Source organism: Neovison vison, chromosome 14 (assembly GCF_020171115.1).
Source record: "Neovison vison isolate M4711 chromosome 14, ASM_NN_V1, whole genome shotgun sequence".
In the NCBI taxonomy this organism is placed as follows: domain Eukaryota; kingdom Metazoa; phylum Chordata; class Mammalia; order Carnivora; family Mustelidae; genus Neogale; species Neogale vison.
The window spans coordinates 237036-258666 of record NC_058104.1 but is presented as its reverse complement, the minus strand read 5'-3'; the positions used below and the strand labels follow the sequence as shown (position 1 = coordinate 258666).

At 60.5% G+C, this 21631-nt stretch overlaps 1 protein-coding gene across 1 annotated transcript; it reads right to left on the bottom strand.

The window, feature by feature from the left end:
- Positions 1-7139: 7139 nt before the first annotated feature.
- Positions 7140-13076, bottom strand: HS3ST6 (heparan sulfate-glucosamine 3-sulfotransferase 6). The gene is made up of 2 exons (XM_044233119.1): positions 12664-13076; positions 7140-7755 (listed from the first exon to the last, which is right to left on the bottom strand). The coding sequence occupies exons 1-2, from the start codon at positions 13074-13076 to the stop codon at positions 7140-7142; spliced, it is 1029 nt and encodes a 342-aa protein (XP_044089054.1).
- Between the last annotated feature and the right edge of the window lie 8555 nt (positions 13077-21631).

The window sequence follows — 21631 nt, the reverse complement described above, 5'->3', positions numbered from 1 at the left end:
CCCGGGCTCCCACGGTCGTCGACAGAACTCATTTCCTTGCGTTTGTAAGACTGAAGCGGCCAGCTGGGGCTCGCAGGGCCAGGGCCACTCTGGGCTCGGAGAGGCAGCCTGCGGTCCCTCCTGCCCGGGCCCCTGCAGCCCCTCGCAGAATACTGCCGGCTTTCCGCCAGCCCAGCAACCGGGTCGCTGGGATGGCTTCCCCTGCCTTTCTGATCCCCTGTTAGGAACTACAAGTGTCCCCCAAATCTCATATGTTGCAATGCCACACCCCCCAGGCGACGGCATTAGGAGCAGGGCCGTGGAGAGTGGTAAGATCCTGACGGGGCAGCCCCGGGAATGGGATCTGACACCCCCAAGAGGAGACACAAGGGCTGCTTCCTCTCTCTGCTCCCCGCCACAGGAGGCTGAGACAACAGCCGTCTGCAAGCCAGCAAGTGGGCCCCACACGACCTGTCAGCACCCCGATCCCAGCCTTCCAGCTCCCAGAACTCAGAAATAAATGAGAGTCACCCCGTGGGCAGGGTTTGGTGCTGCCTGTGCTATGACACTCCCTTTGTGGCTGTGTTTTATTGCGGTGAAATTCACATAACGTAAAATGAACCGTGTTAAAGTGAGCGACTCGGGGGCAGCGCATCCCCAAGGCTGGGCGCCCACCCCCGCTGTCCAGCTCATCCTTGCCCCAAACCCAACGAACTCGACCTCTTTCCAACATCTCACTGATTAATTAGATCAGGCCCACTCTGCACTCTCCCCCTTACGAAATGCAAAGTCGGCTGATTCGCACCTGAAACACGGGAGGGACGCCCACTGAATTCACAGGTCCCCCACCACATCCTGGGCCGGGGACATTTACAGCTGTGCACGGCAACAGCCGTCTCAGAGCGCCACCACCGGCCACACCTGTCCCCCAGAGGTATGGCTCTGAGGGGGTGTCCACTCAGACCCTTCCCACTGTAGCTCGGTCAGCCATGAGCAGTGAGCCAAGGTGTGCGTGCTCTGCCAGCTCCCATCACACACACACACACACACACATACACACACACACACACAGCCCACATGATGAGGGAGCACGAGGCTGGCTGAAGACAAAGCAAAAGCTGGTGCCTTGTAACCGCCCCCCTCCATCCGCTCCTCAGTCCTATGTGTAGCATCCCTCAGGCAGTCCTGACTGCCATGAACAATAAGCAAATGGTTATCTTGCAGAGATCACAGTCTTGCAAGGCAGGAGTCTCCCTTGGTTTGCAAATGTTCTTGAGATTTACAACAAAGAAGTTACCTTATCAATAGCCCAATTTCCAAAGACACATAACTCAGGTCCTCAAGCCCTAACTTCACCCTCCCCTCCATAAAAAACCAAAGGAGGTGGAGGTAGAAGGAAAAGTAAATAAAGTTAAATTTCTTCTAAACCTAAATCTCACTAACAAGGACGCTTGATAGCAGGAATGTAACATTCCACCAGGAGACTCCCTATTGTCTTTCTGTTAGTGCCTCATTAGAGGGAAAGTGGCCTTGGCTTGATAGTAACCAGGCCTTCAATATCCTGACAGTCTTCTTTACCCCAACAGCCCTTCTGAACACCCCTTTGTCCTCACTTACCCAACTCCTGTGTATATAACCAGCCAGTCCTCACATGCCCGGCGCAGTAGCATCTCCATCTGCCACGGGTCCTGTCCCCGTGCTCAATAAACCACCATTTTGCACCAAAGATGTCTCAAGAATTCTTTCTTGGTCATCGGCTCCGGACCTCAGCCCACCAAACCTCACCTAGGTTCTAGAACTTCATCACACATAGCCTCGGTTTACCCATCTGTAAAATGGGGTTACTGACACAGCTCCCAGATGAAGGGACAGACTAACCCTGATGAGTGTCTGCCCAGTGCGGCCTGTGCTGACAGCTGTCCCATGCTCCTCACAGCACAGGAAATGCCGCAGGCATTATCATCATTGGCCTCTGCTTCCTTCCGTTCCCCCTTCTTTCTGAGCGCATCACAAGGCCGTGGGCTCCTAGGGCACAAAGTCATCCGGGTTAGCTCTTCCAGGCCTGCCTGCCATCTGCACCCTGGCAATGCTGCCTCGCACCTGTGCATCTCCCTGCTTTGCAGCCCCGTACACTCCCTGTATAAGGGGGCTCCCCACCCTGCTCCAGACAGTGAGACGGGGGCCAGACAGTTTCCAGATGCTTCTCCCGAACAGACGGGTGTGGCTGGCGAGGACTCGCCGACTGCGGGGTCGCTCTGCTCCATCTCCCATCTCCTTGCAGAACAGGGGCTTCCCCACCGGTGGTTGGCCGAAGGGTACCTCTCCAGACAGGCTCTCCTTCTTGGAAGCCGGAAGAGAGGCAGCAGGGTCGGACCCGATCCCTGGAGCTCAGGGCTGTGGCGGGCGGTCAGGAGCGGAAAGGCGGCGAGAATGAGATCCCGGGGTCACTGGCCTATTCGGCAAGATACTTGAGGTGGAAATCCTCCTGCAACAGTGTGGCGTGAACTGTCGTATTGAACTGACTTTTCCTACAGCTCTTCCAGCAGAGAGCCCATGCAACGTGGCTCGGATTAAGTCGTATAAAAATAATCTCTCAGGGGGCGCCTGGGTGGCTCAGTGGGTTAAGCCGCTGCCTTCGGCTCAGGTCATGATCTCGGGGTCCTGGGATCGAGTCCCGCATCGGGCTCTCTGCTCAGCAGGGAGCCTGCTTCCCTCTCTCTCTCTGCCTGCCTCTCCATCTACTTGTGATCTCTCTCTGTCAAATAAATTTTTAAAAATCTTTAAAATAAATTTAAATAATAATAATAATAATAATCTCTCAGCCTCAAAGCCAGGAGCTTGGTCCTGAGCGGGGGCAGAGCCCCGGCCTCTTGTCCTGGCAGTCTGGACAATGCCTGTGCCAGGTGTCAAGTTACATACTATTACATACAGTTACATACTGTTCCCAAGATGCATTCACGCCGTGGACCACATCAGAGTTTCAACCCTTTCCATGGCTGAAGAAGAGCCCAGGGCCTGGGGAGACCATATTCTGTGTATCTATTCTTCTGTGGACGGACACTGGATTATTTCCGCCTTTGGCTCCAGTGTGTCACGGGGCTGTGGACATTGTGGGTGTCCTCATCTGTACCAGGGTCTGTAAACCTCCCGGGAACATACACGAAGGGCCTGCTTTACACTCATGGTTTTCCTTAAGCAACCCTCCGTCCCCTGACCACTGCCCGCTGGCCTCACACCTGCAGAGACCTCCCTGCCTGGGCATGGCTGGGCTCTGGCAGGCTGCAGGCAGGCACATGAGAAATAGAGAAAGGGTGATTTTGGAATCAGAGAGCCCCAGGGAGAAGCATGAATGACTGCGGGTCACAGGAGGCTTCCTACTGGAGGGCCCCTCCCCCAACCCCGGCCTTGCAGGGCTGGGCCGGGCTGCTCGAGGGACTGAGAGGGATAGGATGGAGTCTGAGTCGTTGGGTCCTCGGGCTCTGTCCTTCCGCCCCAACCTCCCCCAGGCCCCCAACCCACCCTCTGGCCTGAGTTTTTGGCCCCAAGGACAGAGTCTTCAGGAGTTGGCCCATGATAATTTAAGAGAAAACTTCTAGAAAGGGAGAGTCCTGCAGAAATGAACCATAGGGTTCGTGCATCGGTAAATTCCCAGCCACCTACTGCACGGCTTCCGTGGGCACAGAAGGCATCCAGAGTTTGGACGGCCACCCATAGGACAGCATCGAGGGTCTACATGCTTTTCTGGGCCCATCCTGGCAGTGGTGCTGAGCCGGGGGGTTGATGAGGAGGGATCTGGTCACCTATTAAGGAAGAGGAAGAAGGAGCTCCCAGAAAAGAGGCCATCTAGACTTTGGGAAGGACTCTGGATCTGGCTGAGGGGACAGGTCCCAGAGTTGTCCATGCCGGGACATGGGGACTGGCCACAGGGACCAGGAAGACAGGCCTTTCCCCAAAGCACCCCTGCTCTTGGGGTGAAAGGGGCTCACAGGTGCTGCCCAGAATGGTACCCCTCTTTCCAGGCTCCCCTCCCACATCCGGGACTGCCCTGCGGCCAGTCTTAGAAGCCTGGGAAGGGAGCAAGAAGGCCCTCCAGCCCTGGAGACAGGGACCCCCTCACAGGAGGACAGGAGTGAGCAGGTGATTGCAGCTGGGTTCCCGGCATCCTCCAGGGGAGGGAGGAAGCCAGGGCCCCCATGATGACGGGCTTGCAGGCAGCAAGCACTCCAGCAATGCGGTTATAAGGATAAGGAAGAGGGCAGGGCACGCCACTGGCACTTCCTGGGTCCCCTCTCCTCAGCTGGAATGAAGATTCATCTCAGGGACGTGCTGCTGGGCCTGCAGGGAGGGCAGACCCGGGGCCCGAAGCTCCCCAGCCCAGCCGGCACGGAGGTTGCTCAGGCCGGGGTCGGCTCGGGTGCCCAGTGCCCACATGCAGAAAGTACAGGGTGAAGAACTCTGTACTCACCCCACATCAGACACACCTGCCTGTCCTGGCGGGCCCCCAGCCTCTACCCACCATGGCCCAGGGGCCTGGGGCCGGTGAGGACCCCCAGTCCCACCCCACCCCCATCCCAATGTGGCTGGCTTAGGAGGAGTGCAGGAGTCCTGGGCCTTTCTCCTCCATGGAGCAGAGCAGGAAGAAGGTAACTGAATCAGCACTTCTCACCCCATCTGGAACATTCCAACATGGAAAACCCACTGAGCAGCTGGGGAAACAATTTAGGGACTTTAATTAAAGGCCGATGACTCTCCCACAGAGACCCACCCCCACACGCAGCCGGGAGGACCCACCACATCTGCCCTCAGTGTGTTCCGAGCCCCAGCCAGGCACCTGGCTCTAGGCATTGGCGGCCGGGCGTGTTTCCACGGGGAGGGGGATGACCGGAAAGAGCCAGGCCACCCTCTGTCTTCCCTGTTCCCAGTCTACCTTCTGGGCACCAAAGCCAGACAAAAGAGTAAGTCCCATAGTTCTGCTTCTGAGAAGCTTCAGGAAGGGGAAAGTGGGTCACGTAAGGGAGCTCGGGAAAGGGACTCCAAGTGTGGGGAGGAAGCGAGCCCAGGAGGAGAGCACAGCTGCCTCTTTCGAAGGCTGGCGCCCTGTCTGTCTGCGCCTTCTGTGAGGAAAGGCATTCCAGCCACAGGGAACAGCATGGGCCAAGGGGACCCGGGCCTTGGCAGGTGGAAGGAGCTGACGGGCAGAAGCTCAGGACAAGAGGAGCGTGCAGGCTGGGGGGCAGGGGCAGGCCTCCGGGAGCCTGCAAGGCTGCGGTCAGACATCTGGTCTTCATTCTGGAGGCCATGGGGGTGGGGGGGAGAAGACTGGAGTGTTTTAAAATAATGGGATCTGGTTTACTCTGAGTACACCCCCTAAGTGCACAGAACTCAGCTGCCGTGCAAGCTAAGAAGCCCGTCATAGGAGAACAAAAGAGGCGTCCTAGAGCCGCCCTAGCATGAGTGTAGATGTCTGACAAGGGTGTATCTGGGAAGGAGGGGAGACAGGCATGAACCAGGCTGGGAGCTAGGCTCCTGACTCCCCTCCTGCCCATGCAGCCCGGGGCAGGCTACCAAGCGGTCACTAAGTGGGGCCACAGTCCTGGGAATGGGGCCGGAGCCACCAAGCCCAGTGCTTGCCCCAGAGCAGGGATTCCTTCCTCCTCATGGTCACTGCAACTTTGGCCAGCACCCCCCACGCACCCACATCAGAGGTCAGAGCTGGGGAGGAGGGCACAGGACCATCACGTCCACATCTGCCCACCACATTTCCAACAAGGTCTCTCGGGAGCAGCTCCCAGTGCTGTCCCTGGCCTGACCCTGGTGGTGGAGCCTAGAGACAGTGCTAGGCCCTCAGGACAGTCAGGCAGGAGTGTCCTCTGGGCCCAAAACCAGCAGAAACAAGGGCAGGGCTCCAGGCTGTTGAGGGCAGAGGCCCCCATCTCCCTTCCCAGGTCCTGTTGCACCTTCTTCTCAGCTTACCCCAGCCCCCCCATTTGCAGTTAGCCAGAAAGAGGGGCTCCCGCATCACTGGAAATCCTCCCTCATTTTGATTTTGGGGCCCAGAACACACAGCTGCTGCGAGTAGCCAGGGGATGGACAGGCCACATCAGGACCAAGGATTTGATATGGACCCCGGCCTGGGGTGCAGAGGAGGCAGTCTGGTCCCAAAACCTGGCCACGTCAGGTTTGGGCCTAATTGTCCCTGGAGGCCATCGTCGGGGCAGTCTGTGAACACTTGGCAGGCAGCACTGTGGCTGGGGCCTCTGCTCTCCAGGGGGCAGGGGCCGCCAGGGCACCAGAGGGCACCGCCCAGCCCAGTGGGGCCTAACTCAGGAGCTGAGCACGCACCTGGGCCCATCCCCCAGGGGAGAGAGCCTGTCACACACAGAACCAGGGCATCCAGGGCCTGAGGGCGGAGTGGGGGAGGGGCTGGGACCCATTAAATGGTCACTTCCTATAGAGCTCTGGGTCTGGAGGGTGGTAAGAGCCACGTAGTTGTGGCCGGTTGTGGGCGTGGCCTGTTGTGGGCGGTACCAGACTGTCCCCACCGCTTGGACGCTTGGACGCTGTTAGAACCACACACCCATTGCCCATCACACTCACTGGTGGGCAACTTCTCCAGATTTCCAGGAGGAAGCATGGAATGGGCACTAAGATGTGCAATCAGCTGAGGTCACAGGGGTGGTTGCTGGACAGATCCAACGTTAATCCTGCCCCAGGCCTCATCCGGAACATGGGGACAACCTAGCTCAGCATCCCAGGGCTGACCAGAGAGCCCAAGGGCCGCCCCCAGAACCATAGGTCTAAGCTGTGTGTCGCTGGGCAGGCCCTAAACCTCTCTGAGCCCCAGGGGCTCATCTGTTACATGCGGCCAAGCTCACTGCACACCCCAAGTCATGTGTGAGGCCTGGGTTTGGGACTACTTCTGGCAGGGGAACAGTGCCCTGCATGGAGAGCTGGTGCGATGACCACTTCCCTGCATGGGGACCCCTCCAACCGCCACCTTGCAGCCTTCAAGGCTTGTGTAGAAGAACACAGATCCAAACCATATTTCCTAAATAGTTTTCTCTACCCATCATCTGAACACGGGCAGCTCTGGCCGGGAGACAGGCATGAACTGTGGTTCCTGAGTGTCCCCCGGCAGGACACAGGCTGGCCTGTCCTGCTCAGTCCCAGCCGAAGTCCTGGCCAGTCATCTGGTAGAACTTGCGGTTGAAGGGCCGGTAGAAGTCCCGCAGCCGCTGGACCACCGCCAACGGCACCCGGGGGTGGGGCCGGCCCTTGGATTTGCCCAGGCAGCGCGGGCGGCCGCTCCCCTGCGCCTTCTTGAGGCAGGGGAAGCCCTTGGTGGCGTTGAAGTAAAAGTGCTTGTCCGTGACCACCCGTCTGAGGCCCAGGAAGTCCTGCACCCGGCCTAGCTCTCCGGCCGGGTCGCTGACCAGGCGCTCGCCGCTGACGAACAGGAAGCGGGACAGTGGGAAGAAACGCAGCCAGTTGTCCAGGTGCTGCGCGTACAGGCCAATGCGTACGGCACTCCAGGCCGTGTCCACCGGGCCCAGGCCGTGGCGGAAGGCCAGGGCCCGGAAGCTGGGCAGGCCTGGGGTCTTAGAGAGTGTCTGGGCATAGTCGGAGATGGCCCGAGTCACGGGGTTCCGCACCACCACAATCAGCTTCGTGTCTGGGGACATGCCGTGGATGCGGCCGGGAGCCTCCCGCGTTACGAAGTAGCTGGGGGTTTTCTCCATGGTGATCTGCCCGTCCAGGGTGCGCGGCATCAGGCTCCTGGGCGACAGGGGTGAGGAGAAGTAGGTGAGAGCGAGTGCTGGCCCCCAGGAGACCCAGGACAAACCTCCCCTTCCTCCACGGACATCCCAAACCTCCAAGGCGGGCAAGCCTTCCCCAGCAAACCCACCCATCCTAGGTGCTTGAGTGGGCAGCCTGGGATATAGGCCATGGGGACACCCGGCCCCAGCACAGGCTCCCCTGTGCTTGGGCTGGGTGTCCCAAGCACAGCCCTGGGTGACTCTCTCTCCTCCTCAGCCTTGCTGGTTGCTACCTAGCTCAGTCCCACACCTCTGCTGGGACCCTCCCCAAGCTGGACTGCAGCCACAACCAACACTGCTGGGTCTCCCTCGAGGCCTGCAGCCTGACCCTGTGCCCCACACAGCCCCACCTGCCATGCTTACTGACAAGTGTCCCCAACAGAGGGCAGCGCCCCCCGCCTCCCCGGCACAGCCTCTCTGGCCTCTGATTACAGCCCTGCTAATTCTCACTGACCTGGACCAGATCAGAATGGATCAGAACGGGTCAGAAGGGAGCCATTGCACACTGGAGAACAGTGAGCGTGGTGGCCTGGGGACTCGTCCCAAGTCCCCAGCCGCCTAGACCTCCCAGACCTGGCTTACACCCCAGAGGGCAAGGCTGCAGGTCGGGGAGGGGAGCACCGACCCCATCCCAAGGTTCTGGGGGAGGTGATTGGTGACAGCCCACTGACCACCCCAAACCTGGGGCAGCCCATTCCTAAGGCTGGGCAGGCATCGGGGCTGGGGGTGGGGTGGGGGGTAAGCAGGTGCACTGAGAAGTGTCCCGAGGCCACACCTGCAAACCAGGTAGTACAGGGCGAGGCAGGGCCGGGTGTGGCCTGGCCAGCTGGGCAAACAGCCTTGAGGGAGGGCCAGGAACTAGGTCAACAGAGGCAGAGGCTGTTGGGACCTGTGCTAGGGAGGGGAGGTCTCTGTGGGCTGGCCCCGCCTCCTGTCCTCTGAGGGAGCTGCCTCTACCTGGCCCACTGCCCACAGCTTGTGCCCCAGCCAGGGAGCTGATCCACAGGGTGGAGTTCAGGTTTCTGTCCAGCCTAGGGAACCCCTCTGCAGACACAAGACCCTGGGAGGCTGGGCCTGAGTCTCCTCCTTCTGCTCAGACCCCCAAGAAAACTCAGGTCAGGTGGATGCCCAGACACACAGACCCACGAGTTGGGGGTGCTTAGCTTGGATGGTGCTGGTGGTGGGACAAGAATGTGTACGTGGGAGTCCAGGCCCTGCACTGGCTCCCTGACACCCTGCAGGGGCTCTGGGGGTCAGGTGGGCTGCACAGTCTGCTAGCTATGGGAGCTCCCCCCACCCCAAAACAAGGCTCCAGGCAGAGCGGGTCTACAGAAGCGATGGGGACAGCTCTGCTTCCCCCGTCTTCGTGAACGACTGAGCTGGGACTCCCTCTATGCCACTCTCTGCCCCATCTGATAGGCAGGCACACAGAGGCTCACGGAGGAAGCCGGAAGGAGAGGGCAGACACAAACCTACAACCCTGGGCTGTAGCCGCTGCCCTGCAGTCCGCTCGGATTCTGCTCCCAGAGCCCCTGCACCTCTCGGCCTGCCTCCCGCCACTGGGAGTCCAGTCGGGAGTAGTCCCCGGTCCTCCCCCTCCAAAAGGCGAAGTTCAGGGAGAGCTTGGCTGGTGACAACACCAAGGGCTGAGACCCAGGGCTTCCACAAGAGGGAAGGGAGGTCTCCTCACACTGAACCTCACTGCTGAGACCCACAAAGACACGGTGAGCCAGGCCACATCGGAAGTCACCGTCCCTGGGGTGCCGAGTGGCCCATGCAGTTCAGCGACCCACTCTCGGTTTCGGCTCAAGTCTTGACCTTGGGATCATGAGATCGAGCCCCGTGCTGGGCTCTGTGCTCAGCAGGGACTCTCCCTCCCTCTGCTTCTGCCCCTGCCACAGCCCAGATAAATAAATAAATCTTTTAAAAAGAAGAAGAGGAAGAAGAAAAAGTCACTGGCCTCCCTTCATCACCTGCCTCAGGGACGACAACGGTCTCAGTTGCTCAAGGGACACCCTGTCCACCTTCGACACACTCTTCCCATCCCTTCTATCTCCCAGGCACCAAGTGACCTCAGGGGTGCACCCTCTTTTCCTTCGCAGACTGTGCACTTCGGCTTCTGAATATCCCCCTCCCCTTCACTCCTGCCTGGGGGGAGGGAGGCTACAAGGAAGAGTCCAGGGGACATCACCACCCACTGCAGCATCTCTCTGAGGAAGTCAGAGGAGCAAACCAGTGGACGTGCCTCGGCTCCCACCGCGGGGAGGAGCAGGGATGACGTTCCGGGCCCGCTCCCGCCACACACCAGCTTTGAGCTCTGAGATCTTTGGGTTCAATGACTCTCCACAGGCCTGGTCTGGGGAATGGGGTAGGGTGGGGTGGGAATTTGGGGGAGGTGAGAGAGAATAGGGAGGAAAAGAGGGAACGAGACACTGACCCCCACACGGCACACATGTGACAAGCTGCTCTATGGACACCCCCCCCACCCTGCTCCAAGTTCATCTGGTCTGCATTTTCTTGCGGCTTCAGTCCAGCCCTGGGCAACTCTCTCCTCCTCAGCCCTGCTGGCTGCTTGCTAGCTCTGTCATACACCTCTGCTGGGCTCCATCCAGCCCAGCCTGGGACCAGCAGAAACCAGTCCTGGCTTCTGTGTGGAACTCCGCAGTGCTGGGGGTAGTGAGGACCTCAAGTCCCCAGTCCCATGAGTCTCTCTCCGGGTGAGCAGGGGGAGATAAGTCCCACAGAAGCCCAGATCCCTCCCCTCATAGACTTAGATCCCCAATTCACTGCTCCTGCATTTGCTGCTTGGGCGCCCCGGAGCCAGGGGGTTCCCCCACCTGCCTCCCTCCACCGTGGGCTCTTCCTCTACTCCCTGCCCCAACTCTCAGACCAGAACAGGGTTCTGTACTCTCTGGCAATCCAACCCGGGGTCCCACTGCCAGACCATGGCCAGGGCGGGGCAACCTCTTTACTTTAGGGGACACTGAGGCAGGGGTGGGCATTTTCAGAGGATCACTGCACACTGGTGGAAAGGACAGACAGGTCCAGAGGCACATGGCAGCCGGGAGCACAGCAAGTGCACCTCCACACGTCAGCACACACACCCCAGAAGCTCAGTGAGCCTGGCTCCCGCTGGCTCTGCTTTGGCCAGTGAAGGGAGGGTACTCTCCAGCCCTGGGAGACAGCTCTGGACTAATGGAGGCCCCTGGGACCTGAGCCTCTGCACCCTTTGCATCCACCCCTCCCCCCAGAGGAGGTGGCTCAGAAAAAAGAGAAAGGAGAAAGGCTCTTCTCTACCAGAGTTAGACATGCTCCTGGATCTCCCCCTCCCATCTCGGGCCCTCCAGGATCCCAAGAGCCCCTACCCAGAGCTGAAAATCAGGACCCCCTGCCTCTCAGGTACCTCACCCTCCCCAGCACCGGAGCCTGTACACAGAGAGGGGCCAGACAGGGCCTGCGGACCCCAGGCTCTCTGAGAAGCCTCTGGGACGAGCCTGCAGCAGACCCTCATTAGCTCAGCTCGGCACCCAACCGCAGCTCCTGTAGTCAATGCTCATGGCGGCCAGCGTGGGCTCTGAAGTTCGCTCTAGGTGACAGAGTGTCCTCCGCCCCTTTGCCCCTCCTTTTCTTCTTTCCCTCCTTCCTCCTCTTCCTCTCCCCCTGCGCAGCAGCCAGGGACCGGGGAGGCTTTTGAATGCAGCCGCACTGTCAGAGTGGGGTGGCTGTCTCTCCCTGAGCATCCAGGATGCTGGGATCAGCCAGCTGGATCCAAGGACGGACTCGCTTCCCCATCACCACCCGACTTCCCTAGGACCCCAAACAGCAGCAATCCTTCAGAGCTCAGGACCCACGATCCCTGCTCGCACTGAGGCCCCCCGCAAACCCATGAGTGATTTTAAGGCAAAAGGCAAAGATAACAAGTAGGAGTGGCTTTCAGCTCCGGGACTGGCTGAGGTAGGTGTACTAGGGAGTCAAGAGTCTGGATCCTGCCACCCCGCACTCCCCGTTAATTCACCGAGTGACCTTGGCTGGGTCCTCTCTGCCCCATAGCTCGGAGAGGATGAGGTGAGAGCTATCGGGAGTGGGGTGACTCATTCTCCATCTGGAAGCCCTCATTTCCCTGCAGGAAGGGACAGGGCACCATGGCCGGCTTGCACACAGTTGAAGGAGAGAGAAGGCAGGGCCTCACACTGCTTCAGCCGGGACTGGGTGCTCCCCCACTTTTGCTAAGGTACCCCAAGGCCATCCAAACAGACGCAGGACAACTACAGAGCCCTTGACATGAGGCTGGGGTCCTAATTCCCTCCTCTTCCCCTTTCTAAAGAAAACCCAGAATTTATCCAGACCCCCAGAACCACCGAGAAGTCCTCTTCCCAGAACTGAGGCTCTGGGGGAGAGGGCAGACACTTTCTAGGAGGCTACAGGAGAAATTCTTGGGGTAACAGGCCAGAAGTCAGACATACTTTCCCAGAGCGATCCAACGGGGGAGGGCAGATGAGCATGAAGCGTTCCCAACGCTGCTGAAGCCCCGCTAGCTTCAAACTCCTCCTCCGGGATTGAAACTCCCCCCTCCCGTGTTGCTGAGAACACTCATTAACCCCGAACCAGGGTTTTCCCTGAACTTTTCAAAGTTTCTGGAAACCCCCAGGCCAGTGACCGCTCCTCCTTTCTGTGAAACCTAATGCAGGGGGACGGCGTCCCCGAGGTCAAGTCTCGGCCCCCCACCAGGCTGGCCTCAGCCCGGATCCCTGGATACCTCACCCCACCGTGTCTCCAGTGAGACCCCAGGGGGCCATCATGCTGTTGTTCCACGGCACTCGCCAGGGCGCGCACCGAAGCCGACGGGGCGCACAGGCCGGGCGCTCACCGGTACCAGGCGAGGCCGCGCTCGTAGCACCTGTCGAAGAAGTGGGGCTCAGAGCCGAGCGCGCGGACGTCGGGGTGCAGCCGCAGGAACTCCAGCAGCGCGCGCGTGCCGCCCTTCTTCACGCCCACGATGAGCGCCTGCGGGAAGCGCCGGCGTCCGAGGCCGCTGGCCACCGGCAGGCCTGGCGCCCCGGGGCTGCCGACGGCGCGGAGCGGCTCAGCGCGCGCGGGGGCCGGCACGGGGGCGCGGGTGGCCGGCGGGCAGCGGCTCGGGAGGGTGCAGAGGCAGTAGGCGCCGAGCACCAGCGCGGCGAGCAGCGGCGGCGCACGCGGCACCCGCAGACCGGCCCCCTGCCCGGCCCCCGCGCCCTGGCCGCCTCCGACCCCGCCGCCCACGCCGCCGCTACCTGCCATGGGGTTGTGCCGCGCCCAGGCCCTGGAACGGGGCGTGCAGGAGGAAGCGCATCCCAGCCGGTGCTGAGCTCAGCCAGCCCGCGCCCGGCTTCTGCTTTGCGCCCAGCCACCCCGCCAGCAGGGAGAGGGCGGGGGCGGGGCCTAAAGGCCCCGCCCAGCCCCGTGGCCCCACCCCCTGGACCACTGCTCTACCTGGGACTAGCCGGCGGCGGTGGAGGCCCAGGCGCATTTGGAGCCTCAGAGGTTACGCAGTCGCGCCCTCTCGGAGACCCTGGGCTCCAGCCCGCTCGGCTCCAGGATCATCACCGTTACGCGCCTGGATGCTGCGGCGACGGGTCAGGTCTCAGGGCCGTGACAGGACTGAAGTGCCTTAGAAGACGGATCTCGGCCCTTCCCGGACCAGGGCGGAGCAGCAGGTGCGCGGGCGGAGCCAGTGGATCACGGAGGCTCGTGGACCTGGGCCCTACTGCGCAGAGGGGTTCCCGGGCGTCGAGGGAAGTCCGAGGGGAGAAGAGGGCGCGCTTTGCTGACAGTCGGCTTGCTATTCGTCAGGGTCACAGCCCTGGCGGCTGGAGAGGGTCGCCAAGTATGATTACCATTTTAGAGTCCCAGAAACCTGGGGTACCTCCAAGGGGCAGGGGCCTCCCTGACCCACAGTCATTCCACCCAGAAGGAGCCCTGGACCGAGGAGGCTCTGCAGAGCCAATGGGTTGAAGACCGCTGATGAGGGCCCCAGCCCAGGACCCAGACACCAGGCGTGCACCTGCCTGTCAGGACAAGACTCAGCCAGGATCCCTGTGGGCGGGTTGCTGGCACAGCACTGTCTGGGGTGCAGGTTGATACACACAGGGTCACAGGAAGTTCTTCTTCTCGTCTAGCTTAGAAGGGGATTTGTTCCAAACAGCCTGGTTCTCCTTAGAGCTCTACTGGCTGAGGTCCCCCTCCGCCTGCAGCACCCACCGTCACAGCAGGCATCTCTCAGGGCTCCGAATCCAGCATTAAACGGTGGTGTCCCCTCTGCCTCCCTGCCCAGCACAGGCACAGTGGGTTTCCACCTCCCAGCTGTCACTCATGCTGTTCCTTCTTCACTCATGCTGTTCCTCCCACGGAGAGTACCTTTTCCTCAGGACCCCCAGCCCTCCCACCACCCACACACCTGCTTCAGGACCTTCCAGAAGTTTATCAAGGACAGCAGGACTCTAATTTGCTGGGGGGAGGGGAATGAGGCCAAGAACAAGGACAGTTTACTAGCTGCTGCCCTCCTTCCAGACACCATCCAACTGTTGAGTGAAGGGTGGGTGCAGATCTGGGGACACTCAGGGTAGCAGCCTTGGGACATATGCTCACCAGTGTACCCCCACACCTAACGGAAACTAGCGCCCAGTGGGCACTTGAAGAAAGTCAGCTGGTGGAAGGATGTGACTGGAGGGAGAGGTCAAGGAAGACTTTCTAAAAGAAGTGGTGGTCAGGCAAGCAGCCCGAAGACAGCAGCAGCAGAGAGCATGGGGCAGGGGTGGAGGGCAGAAGGCCATCTCCAAGAGGGAATGCACTCTCGGAGCTCGACCTGAGCCTCCTGTTCCTTTTCTGTAAGATGGAGACCTCAGACCTGATGCTGAGTAGCAGTTTTGCTGAGAGGTCACGTCCATACCATGCCGCTGAGCCAGCTAGCTCGTGGGATTCAGTGGTTTCCAGTATATTCATAATGTGCCACTGTCACCATAGTAGATTTTAGAACACACTCATCACCCCGAAAAGAAGTCCCAGCTGCCGCATCAGCCGTCACTGCCCATTCTCCCCTCCCCCACCCCCCTGCAACCGCTCACCTGCTCTCTGTCTCTACAGATTGGCCTGTCCTGGACGTTCCTGAAAGTGGAATCATACAACACGTGGTCTTTTGCAACTGGCTCCTTTCTGTCGGCATCATGTCTTCAAGGATCATGTGTATTGTGGCAGGTGTCAGAGCCTCGCTCCTTCATACGGCTGATGGACGTCCCGCTGCCCAGATGGACCACCTTCCGTGATCCAGTCGTCTGTTGAGGGACACCAGTTTGTTCCCGGCGCTTGGTCACTGGGAATCACACTGCTGGGAACGTTCACACACAAGTTTTCGGGTGAACACGTTTCCTTTCTCTTGGGCATGTATCTGGCACGGGAATTGTTGGGTCACACGGCAACTCCGTGTTTAGCCTTTCAGGAAGAATCTTTTTGAAGGTTGAATTTGGGCATTTCGGAATCGGCCTCACGAATTTTTTTTTTAAAGATTTTATTTATTTATTTGACAGAGAGAGATTACAAGTGGGCAGAGAGGTAGGCAGAGAGAGAGAGAGGAGGAAGCAGGCTCCCTGCCGAGCAGAGAACCCGATGCGGGACTCGATCCCAGGACCCCGAGATCATGACCTGAGCCGAAGGCAGCGGCTTAACCCACTGAGCCACCCAGGCGCCCCGCCTCACGAATGTTTGTTGCATGACTAGGGGACTGGCTGTGTGTGTGTGTGTGTGTGTGTGTGTATGCGCACGCGTGCAGACGGCTGAAAGAACCTATGTGTGCACTCCTCCCAAGCTCCTCTCCAACCCTGTCGCAGCCTGTCCACTCCCCAGGGTGGGCACCCCCGGCGGGAGTCCCAGGGGCAGCAGGGTGGGGTGTGTAAGCCTCTGCCGCACTCTGGAAAGTGATTACTAACACCTCCTTCCCTCCGCGGGGCACAGCTGGGGGAGATTTCACACATGCGGGGCTTCTGGGACTCCCTTCCCTGCAACCACACCCCTACCCCCTAGACCCACTCCTGCAGGCAGCCGGCTGGGCTTCTGGAGCCTGCAAGGAGGGGGGCAGGAGGAGAGGGCTGCGGCCAAGGGCAGGCCCAGCTGTCCTTGATTTGCGTGGGGTGTTTCCACTTCAGATGCCGGATTTGCCTGAGCACAGAGGATGCAGTTTCCTCCTGGAGGGGGACCCCTAAGCGATATCTACCCACTACCCACCCCCGGCTCCCGGAGCCCACTGCTCCCACCTCACTCTGGTAGGGAGCGGTGGGCGGGGGCTGGGGTGGGGAGGGCAGCACAAGGCAGGGTGACAGCAAGGACATCTCTGTGCTGGCGGCTGAGTCAAGCCCAGCTCTGCCCCCACCCCCCTAGCAGGGGAACTTGCAGGCATCAAGTCCCTCTCAACCTCACTTCCTACCTTAGAAAGCAAAGATGACACTGCCCCCCCACCTCTCTGGGTGCCTAGCTCCCAATCTCTTTATGATAAGGAGGCAGTGGACGTGTGACAGGGACCCCAGGACAAGAAGGGGTGCCCTGAAGCTGCTCTCGCCCTGGCAGACCTCACTACTCATAATTCATCTTCCTGGGAGATAAGACTGAGGAGGAAAGACTTTCCGGGGACCTGGCTTCCTGGTGACCAGCTCCCCCTGGGGAATGGGGCACAGAAGGCTTTACCAAGGTAGACGAGATTCTCTGGATGGGAGGGATGGAGAAAGATGTTCCCTTGGCCAGGAATGGGGAGGAAGGAGGGCCTTAGAGATAAGTAGCCAAAAGGAGGGGTCACACCCACAGGGAGCCTGCCTGAGGCCATGGGGTTCGGGGAAAGGGGCCAGAACCTTCTCCTGCACAGGGGGGGCCACCAGCTGGCTTCCAGCCACCCTCACCGCTTTCCCTTAGGTCTTCCTGGAGCCATCAGCACAGAGAGAGGGCTGTTTGCCACTGTCCCCTGCTTCTCCGGGAGTGGGCGGGGATGCAGGCCCCTGGGACCCACCATGGGGCCCTGCAAATTGCTTCTCCCTAACCAGCCTGGATCAGCTCCCTTTATAACAATATAACAATCCTTCCAGGACGCAGTCCCCGTTCTGCAAGAGGCAAGCACTGGCAACAGCCTTTATGCTCAAAATCGATCTAAAGGGTCTCAGAGAAACAGGACTCTCTTTGCCCCCACCCCACCCACCCCCACCCCACCTCCTCCAGCATTACAGCCCCAAGCCAGGCTTCAGGACGCAGAAGCTGCTCAGCATCATGGGGAAGGCTGGGTATCATCTAAGTGGCCCCATCAGGGCACTGGGGCTCTGGTCTAGCCATCAATGCCCTGGTGAGAGTCCCCATGGACGACACAATGAATGTGAGCACGTTCCATTGGGAGCAAGGAAGCTAATGCAGGCTCGGGAACTCCGCTTTCTGCCGAGGCCACAGGACCACGTGTGCATGTGGGTTGTATGTGTGCACATCTGTGCACGGTGGGGGGTGTCCACAGGCTTCCCAGCCCCTGTCCCCAACGTGGGAAGCCCCAAGTGTGCAGCTCTCCACCCACCAGTGACCTAGTGCCAGAAGCAGCTCCAGCCTTGGCAGTGGACAGGACACCAGAGAAGGCCACACTCCACCCACCCCTCATTTCCAGGGGAAGCACTCCACCACCACAGCTGGCCAGACAGACACACAGACAGGCATGCAGCCAGTCTTGCTGGGCTTGGCCCTCAAGGGAGACCCAGAACCCAGATGCCAGGGCAGAGCATCCTGGGGCAGACACCTCAAACTCCCCACTTCCCCAGCAACCCCCACTGCCCTAAGCTTCGGCTTCCCGGTCTGGCTAGAGGACCCTGAAATTTGACACACACATTACCCCCCCCCTCAGAGAACAGGGACTCTGCCCACTATCTCAGCCCTTGTTCTCCTCCCTCTGACTCCAGCTTCCCTGCCCTCCCCCCACCTCCAGATACACACCAGGGGTTCTGACTCTGAGATGGGGGCCCAGCAAAAATCCACAGTGCCGAGACTAAGGAAGCAAAATGCCACTGGAGTCCAAGGCGGAGGGGGCAGCCCAGGGTAGTGGGCAGCCTACCATGGGGGTACAGAACCCAGAGACGCAGAGACGCAGCTGCCAAGCCCTTTGAAGCCAAGAGCAGCTTGTAAACGTCCTCACTGGAGATGAAACATGATAAGACATGAAAACAGGGGCTGACGCATGGATAATCTCGTGGTTTTACAAGGAACAAATCATGCCTGGAGACAGACCTTGGGGGGCGGTGAAGGCTTGGGGTGGAGGGAGCCTGTCTACAGGTAACCCTCGGCCCCTCCCCTCCTGCCACAGGAGGCCCACCGACAGTCTTGTCTGTGCTTCTGGCCTCTAAACTCTGGTAAGTTGAACCCTAGGGCCAGGGTAGAGTGGTTGGTGGTCCCCAGGTCCCTGTACCCCCAGACCATGGACACACTCACACAGATGTGTATGTAGCTTGGCTCACCAGTCCCTACAGAGGGAGTGAGCAGAAGGCAGTGCCATCTAATATCCGTTCCTCTGTTGCTACTAGGTGAAGCCTCCCGTGGGGCTCAGCCTTTGGGAAGGAATGAGTCAGCATGCCGTGGTCTCTGACCTGTGGAGGGGTGAGAACTGCAAGGGGACAGCAGGGACCCAGTCTGTGCACATGTATAGAAGACCCGACCAGGAACCCTGTGGTGTGGGGGAAGGAGAGAGCCACCAGGAGAAGCTTCTAGGATTCTAGCACACAGGGAGGGGATGAGGAAGAATGTACAGCAAATTGGAGAGGGCCTGAGCAGGGAGCATGTTTTAGAATGGAGCCTGGCTGGCCCCGAGGCCCAGGGGAAGAGTGCGCGTGCAGGGGTGTGGATTGCTGAAACTGCACGGTTACACTACGTGAAACCGCTTTCACGCATGGAGTGGAAATCTAGCTGGAGAAGTGGGGTCTGTGGGACCAGAGCCAGCAGAGCCGCCGGAAGCACCCCGGCAAGTGTCTGGTCTGACTGCTATTTTGCAAAGATCACACTGGTAGGGGGAGGCCAGCTCGGGCTCTCACTGCTGTGGGGACAGACGTGGCCAAAGATGCGCGGGAGGAGGAAGCTGGAACCTGGGGCCCCAAGAGGGCCAGGAGGTGGCAGGGCCCCGGGGAGAGGAGGCGGGAGCCGTCGGTGCCGGTGGGTCCTGCCAAGCTGGAGGGGCTGGAACGTCCGAGCAGCACCCGCGCCCCCGCAGCCGTCCCACCCCCCACCTCCGCCCTGCGCCCGTCGCTTTCGAGAAGTCTCCAAATGGGGTCCCTGCGCCTTCGGACGCCAGGAGCCACCAGCCTGTGTGCCGGGTACCGGCAGGTTGGGCCGGCGTGGCCTAGGGGCTGGGCGACGCTGGCACTGACCACCGAGCGCCTCGGGGTCGCGGGGCCCCGGGCTGGGCGCGGCCCAGACCCTGCCCCGTCGTCGGAGATGCTGCCGCTCGCCCCCTGGCGGCGCCTCGGGGAACTGCAGAGCCTCGTGACCCGGCGCGGAGCGAGCGCGCCCCCTGCCAGCGGGTGTGCGCACGGTCACTGCGTCCCTGCCTGGGGAGGGATCCTCGAGCACGGGTGGACTCAGAGGGGGTCGTCGCTCTGGTTCCCCTACAAGGACCTCGTATGAGGGTGGGGGCACGGTGGCTGGCTTGGCGGTGACCTTCGCCGACCTCTCTGGGCGCCACCTCCCCCTTGCCGACCTGGCCCACAGACAGACCTGGCTGGAGTCGGGGGCTGCTGGGACCTGGGCATCAGCAGCACCCCCACCCGGGACACGGCTCTCCCTGGTCCTTGTCACTCAGAAAAAAGAAAGCCGTGAGTGAGGTGCACGGTCGGTTCCCTCCTGCCCTCTGCCGTGGGATCCCAGACAGATGTCCTCTCTCTCCTGCCAGGCCCTTGCCCTGGTGCCTCTGCATGCACGGGCCTGCGGGCTGCTGGGGACTGGTGTTGGCAGAGCGAAGGAGCCCTCCACCACTGAGCAAAGCCCTTGGCTGCCAGGCTGTGCCCTGGAGGATCTGCTTGGCACACAAGGGGGCACCGGTGGGTGGGGGGGGGAGCTGGGCTCTAAGAGTCTTTTGTTTCTTAAGGAGGAACCAGGGCTGCAGGCCAAAGGCGGTGGTGTAACCCAGCAGGAGGAAGAGGGTGGGGGGATTTATGAATCCACAGGAGACCTCTTGCTCCCGCCCGGCCCCGGCAGACAGACCCTGCTCGTAGCCATCCATATCCAGGCTCCCGAGGAAAGGGGACCTCGGGGCTTTGGGCCCACCCTTCTCCCATCACCCCTCCAAGGACCCTGCCTCCAGCCCTCCCCACTGCCAGGGGACCTGGACATTTGGATGTGTGCTTGCAGCCCCGCTCTCACGACGTCCCTCCCAGCCTCACCAGCCCCAGCACCAGCTCCAGACACCCACGGGTCCTTCAGCCCACCCTGCTAGAGATCTGGCCCTGGAGAGCCGGCCCCAGGGCTATGTCCCGGACACATCGGCCCAGTTTGCAGGAGGCCAGCCTGTTCTTGGATCGGGTTCACTCAGGGACATGCTGAGCCAGGAGTGCTGAGAGAGATAAGCAAAGTCCATCCTAGCCCTAGGCCTGGAGGTTGCTGCTAACCACTCCAACAGCTCCCTCCCCACCCCTAGGCAGCTTCCTTGTGCTTGCTGCTTCCCACTGTGCTCAAAAGGTGGTCACCACCTTCCCAGAGCCACTGCTTCTCATCTGGGCCATAGAAAAGAGGAAAGGGACAGCTGTGTGCAGAGAGAGCCTGAGGTCTCAGGCAAGTCCCTCCTCATCTCTGAGCCTTGTTCTTCCCCTGCAGAATGAGGGCCTGCCTCACGAGGGTTAGGGGAGAGACTCAGGATGCTGTCCCCCATGGAAGTGACTAAGCATTCAGTCTCTGCTCACCTACAGTGGGCTTGCCCTTGGCCAAGGCTGGCTGCTAGACTCCTAGTGTGCAGATCAAAGGCTGGGCTGGGCAAGGCCCCAGAGCTGATGATGATCCCGGTGACTAGAGCAGCCCCAACTTGGGACACAGAGCGGTTCCTGCAGGAGGAAGTCGGGCAGAAGTAGGAGCTGGAATCATGGGGTGGAGGACACATCCCCTGCTATCCCAGGCAGGGGTGGGGGGTATTTCTCACAGTTGCCATCAGGACCGACCCCCAGCAGGGCAGTGAGGGAGGTGTTTTGTAGGGCGGGAGGCTGCCACGCTGAGGGGAGGGGCAAACAGCAAAAAGCCCCACCCGCAGGGCGTTCTTTTGCCTGGTCCTCCTTGGTGCTTTCTGTCAGTGCTGACCCCTCCCAGCTGTTGCACAATTTCTCTGTTGCACAGGACCACTGAGCAACCCAGAGACTGGCGGAGCAACTGTGAGTGTGTCATCACTCCCGCCCCCGCCCCACTCCCACCCAGGGGACAGGCCGGGTTCCACAGAGGAAGGGGAAGTGCTCCACCCAAGGTCACACAGGGAGCCAAAGGCCCCTGCACAGGTTAGTGACCTCCTCCCCTCCCTGCCAACATCAGGGACCCCTGGTCTGCGGCTGGGGATGGGGAAAGGACAGAGTCCTGTCACCAAGGAGTGAGCAGGATGAACAGACCAACAGTGTCGCCAGCCCCCCTGCCCCTCCCTCCCCGGCCATTCCAACCTCATCCCTCCTCCACCACCCCCGTTCTCACACCAGCAGCCAGGCCCTGGTCCTCACAACATGGGGTGCTTCAGGCTGCTGAGTATGTCCACTCCCACAATGCCTTCAGAACTGGGGAACGACCATACGATGGGCCCACCGGGAGAAGGCCTGAGCCGAGGGTCTGCT

Bases quoted from the DNA above. Each gene is read 5' to 3' on its own strand.
- HS3ST6 (XM_044233119.1), bottom strand. From the start codon at position 13,076: ATGGCAGGTAGCGGCGGCGTGGGCGGCGGGGTCGGAGGCGGCCAGGGC. The intron at 7,756-12,663 runs GTGAGCGCCCGG...CCTGTCGCCCAG, and splicing joins CGCGGCCTCGCCTGGTACCG to GAGCCTGATGCCGCGCACCC.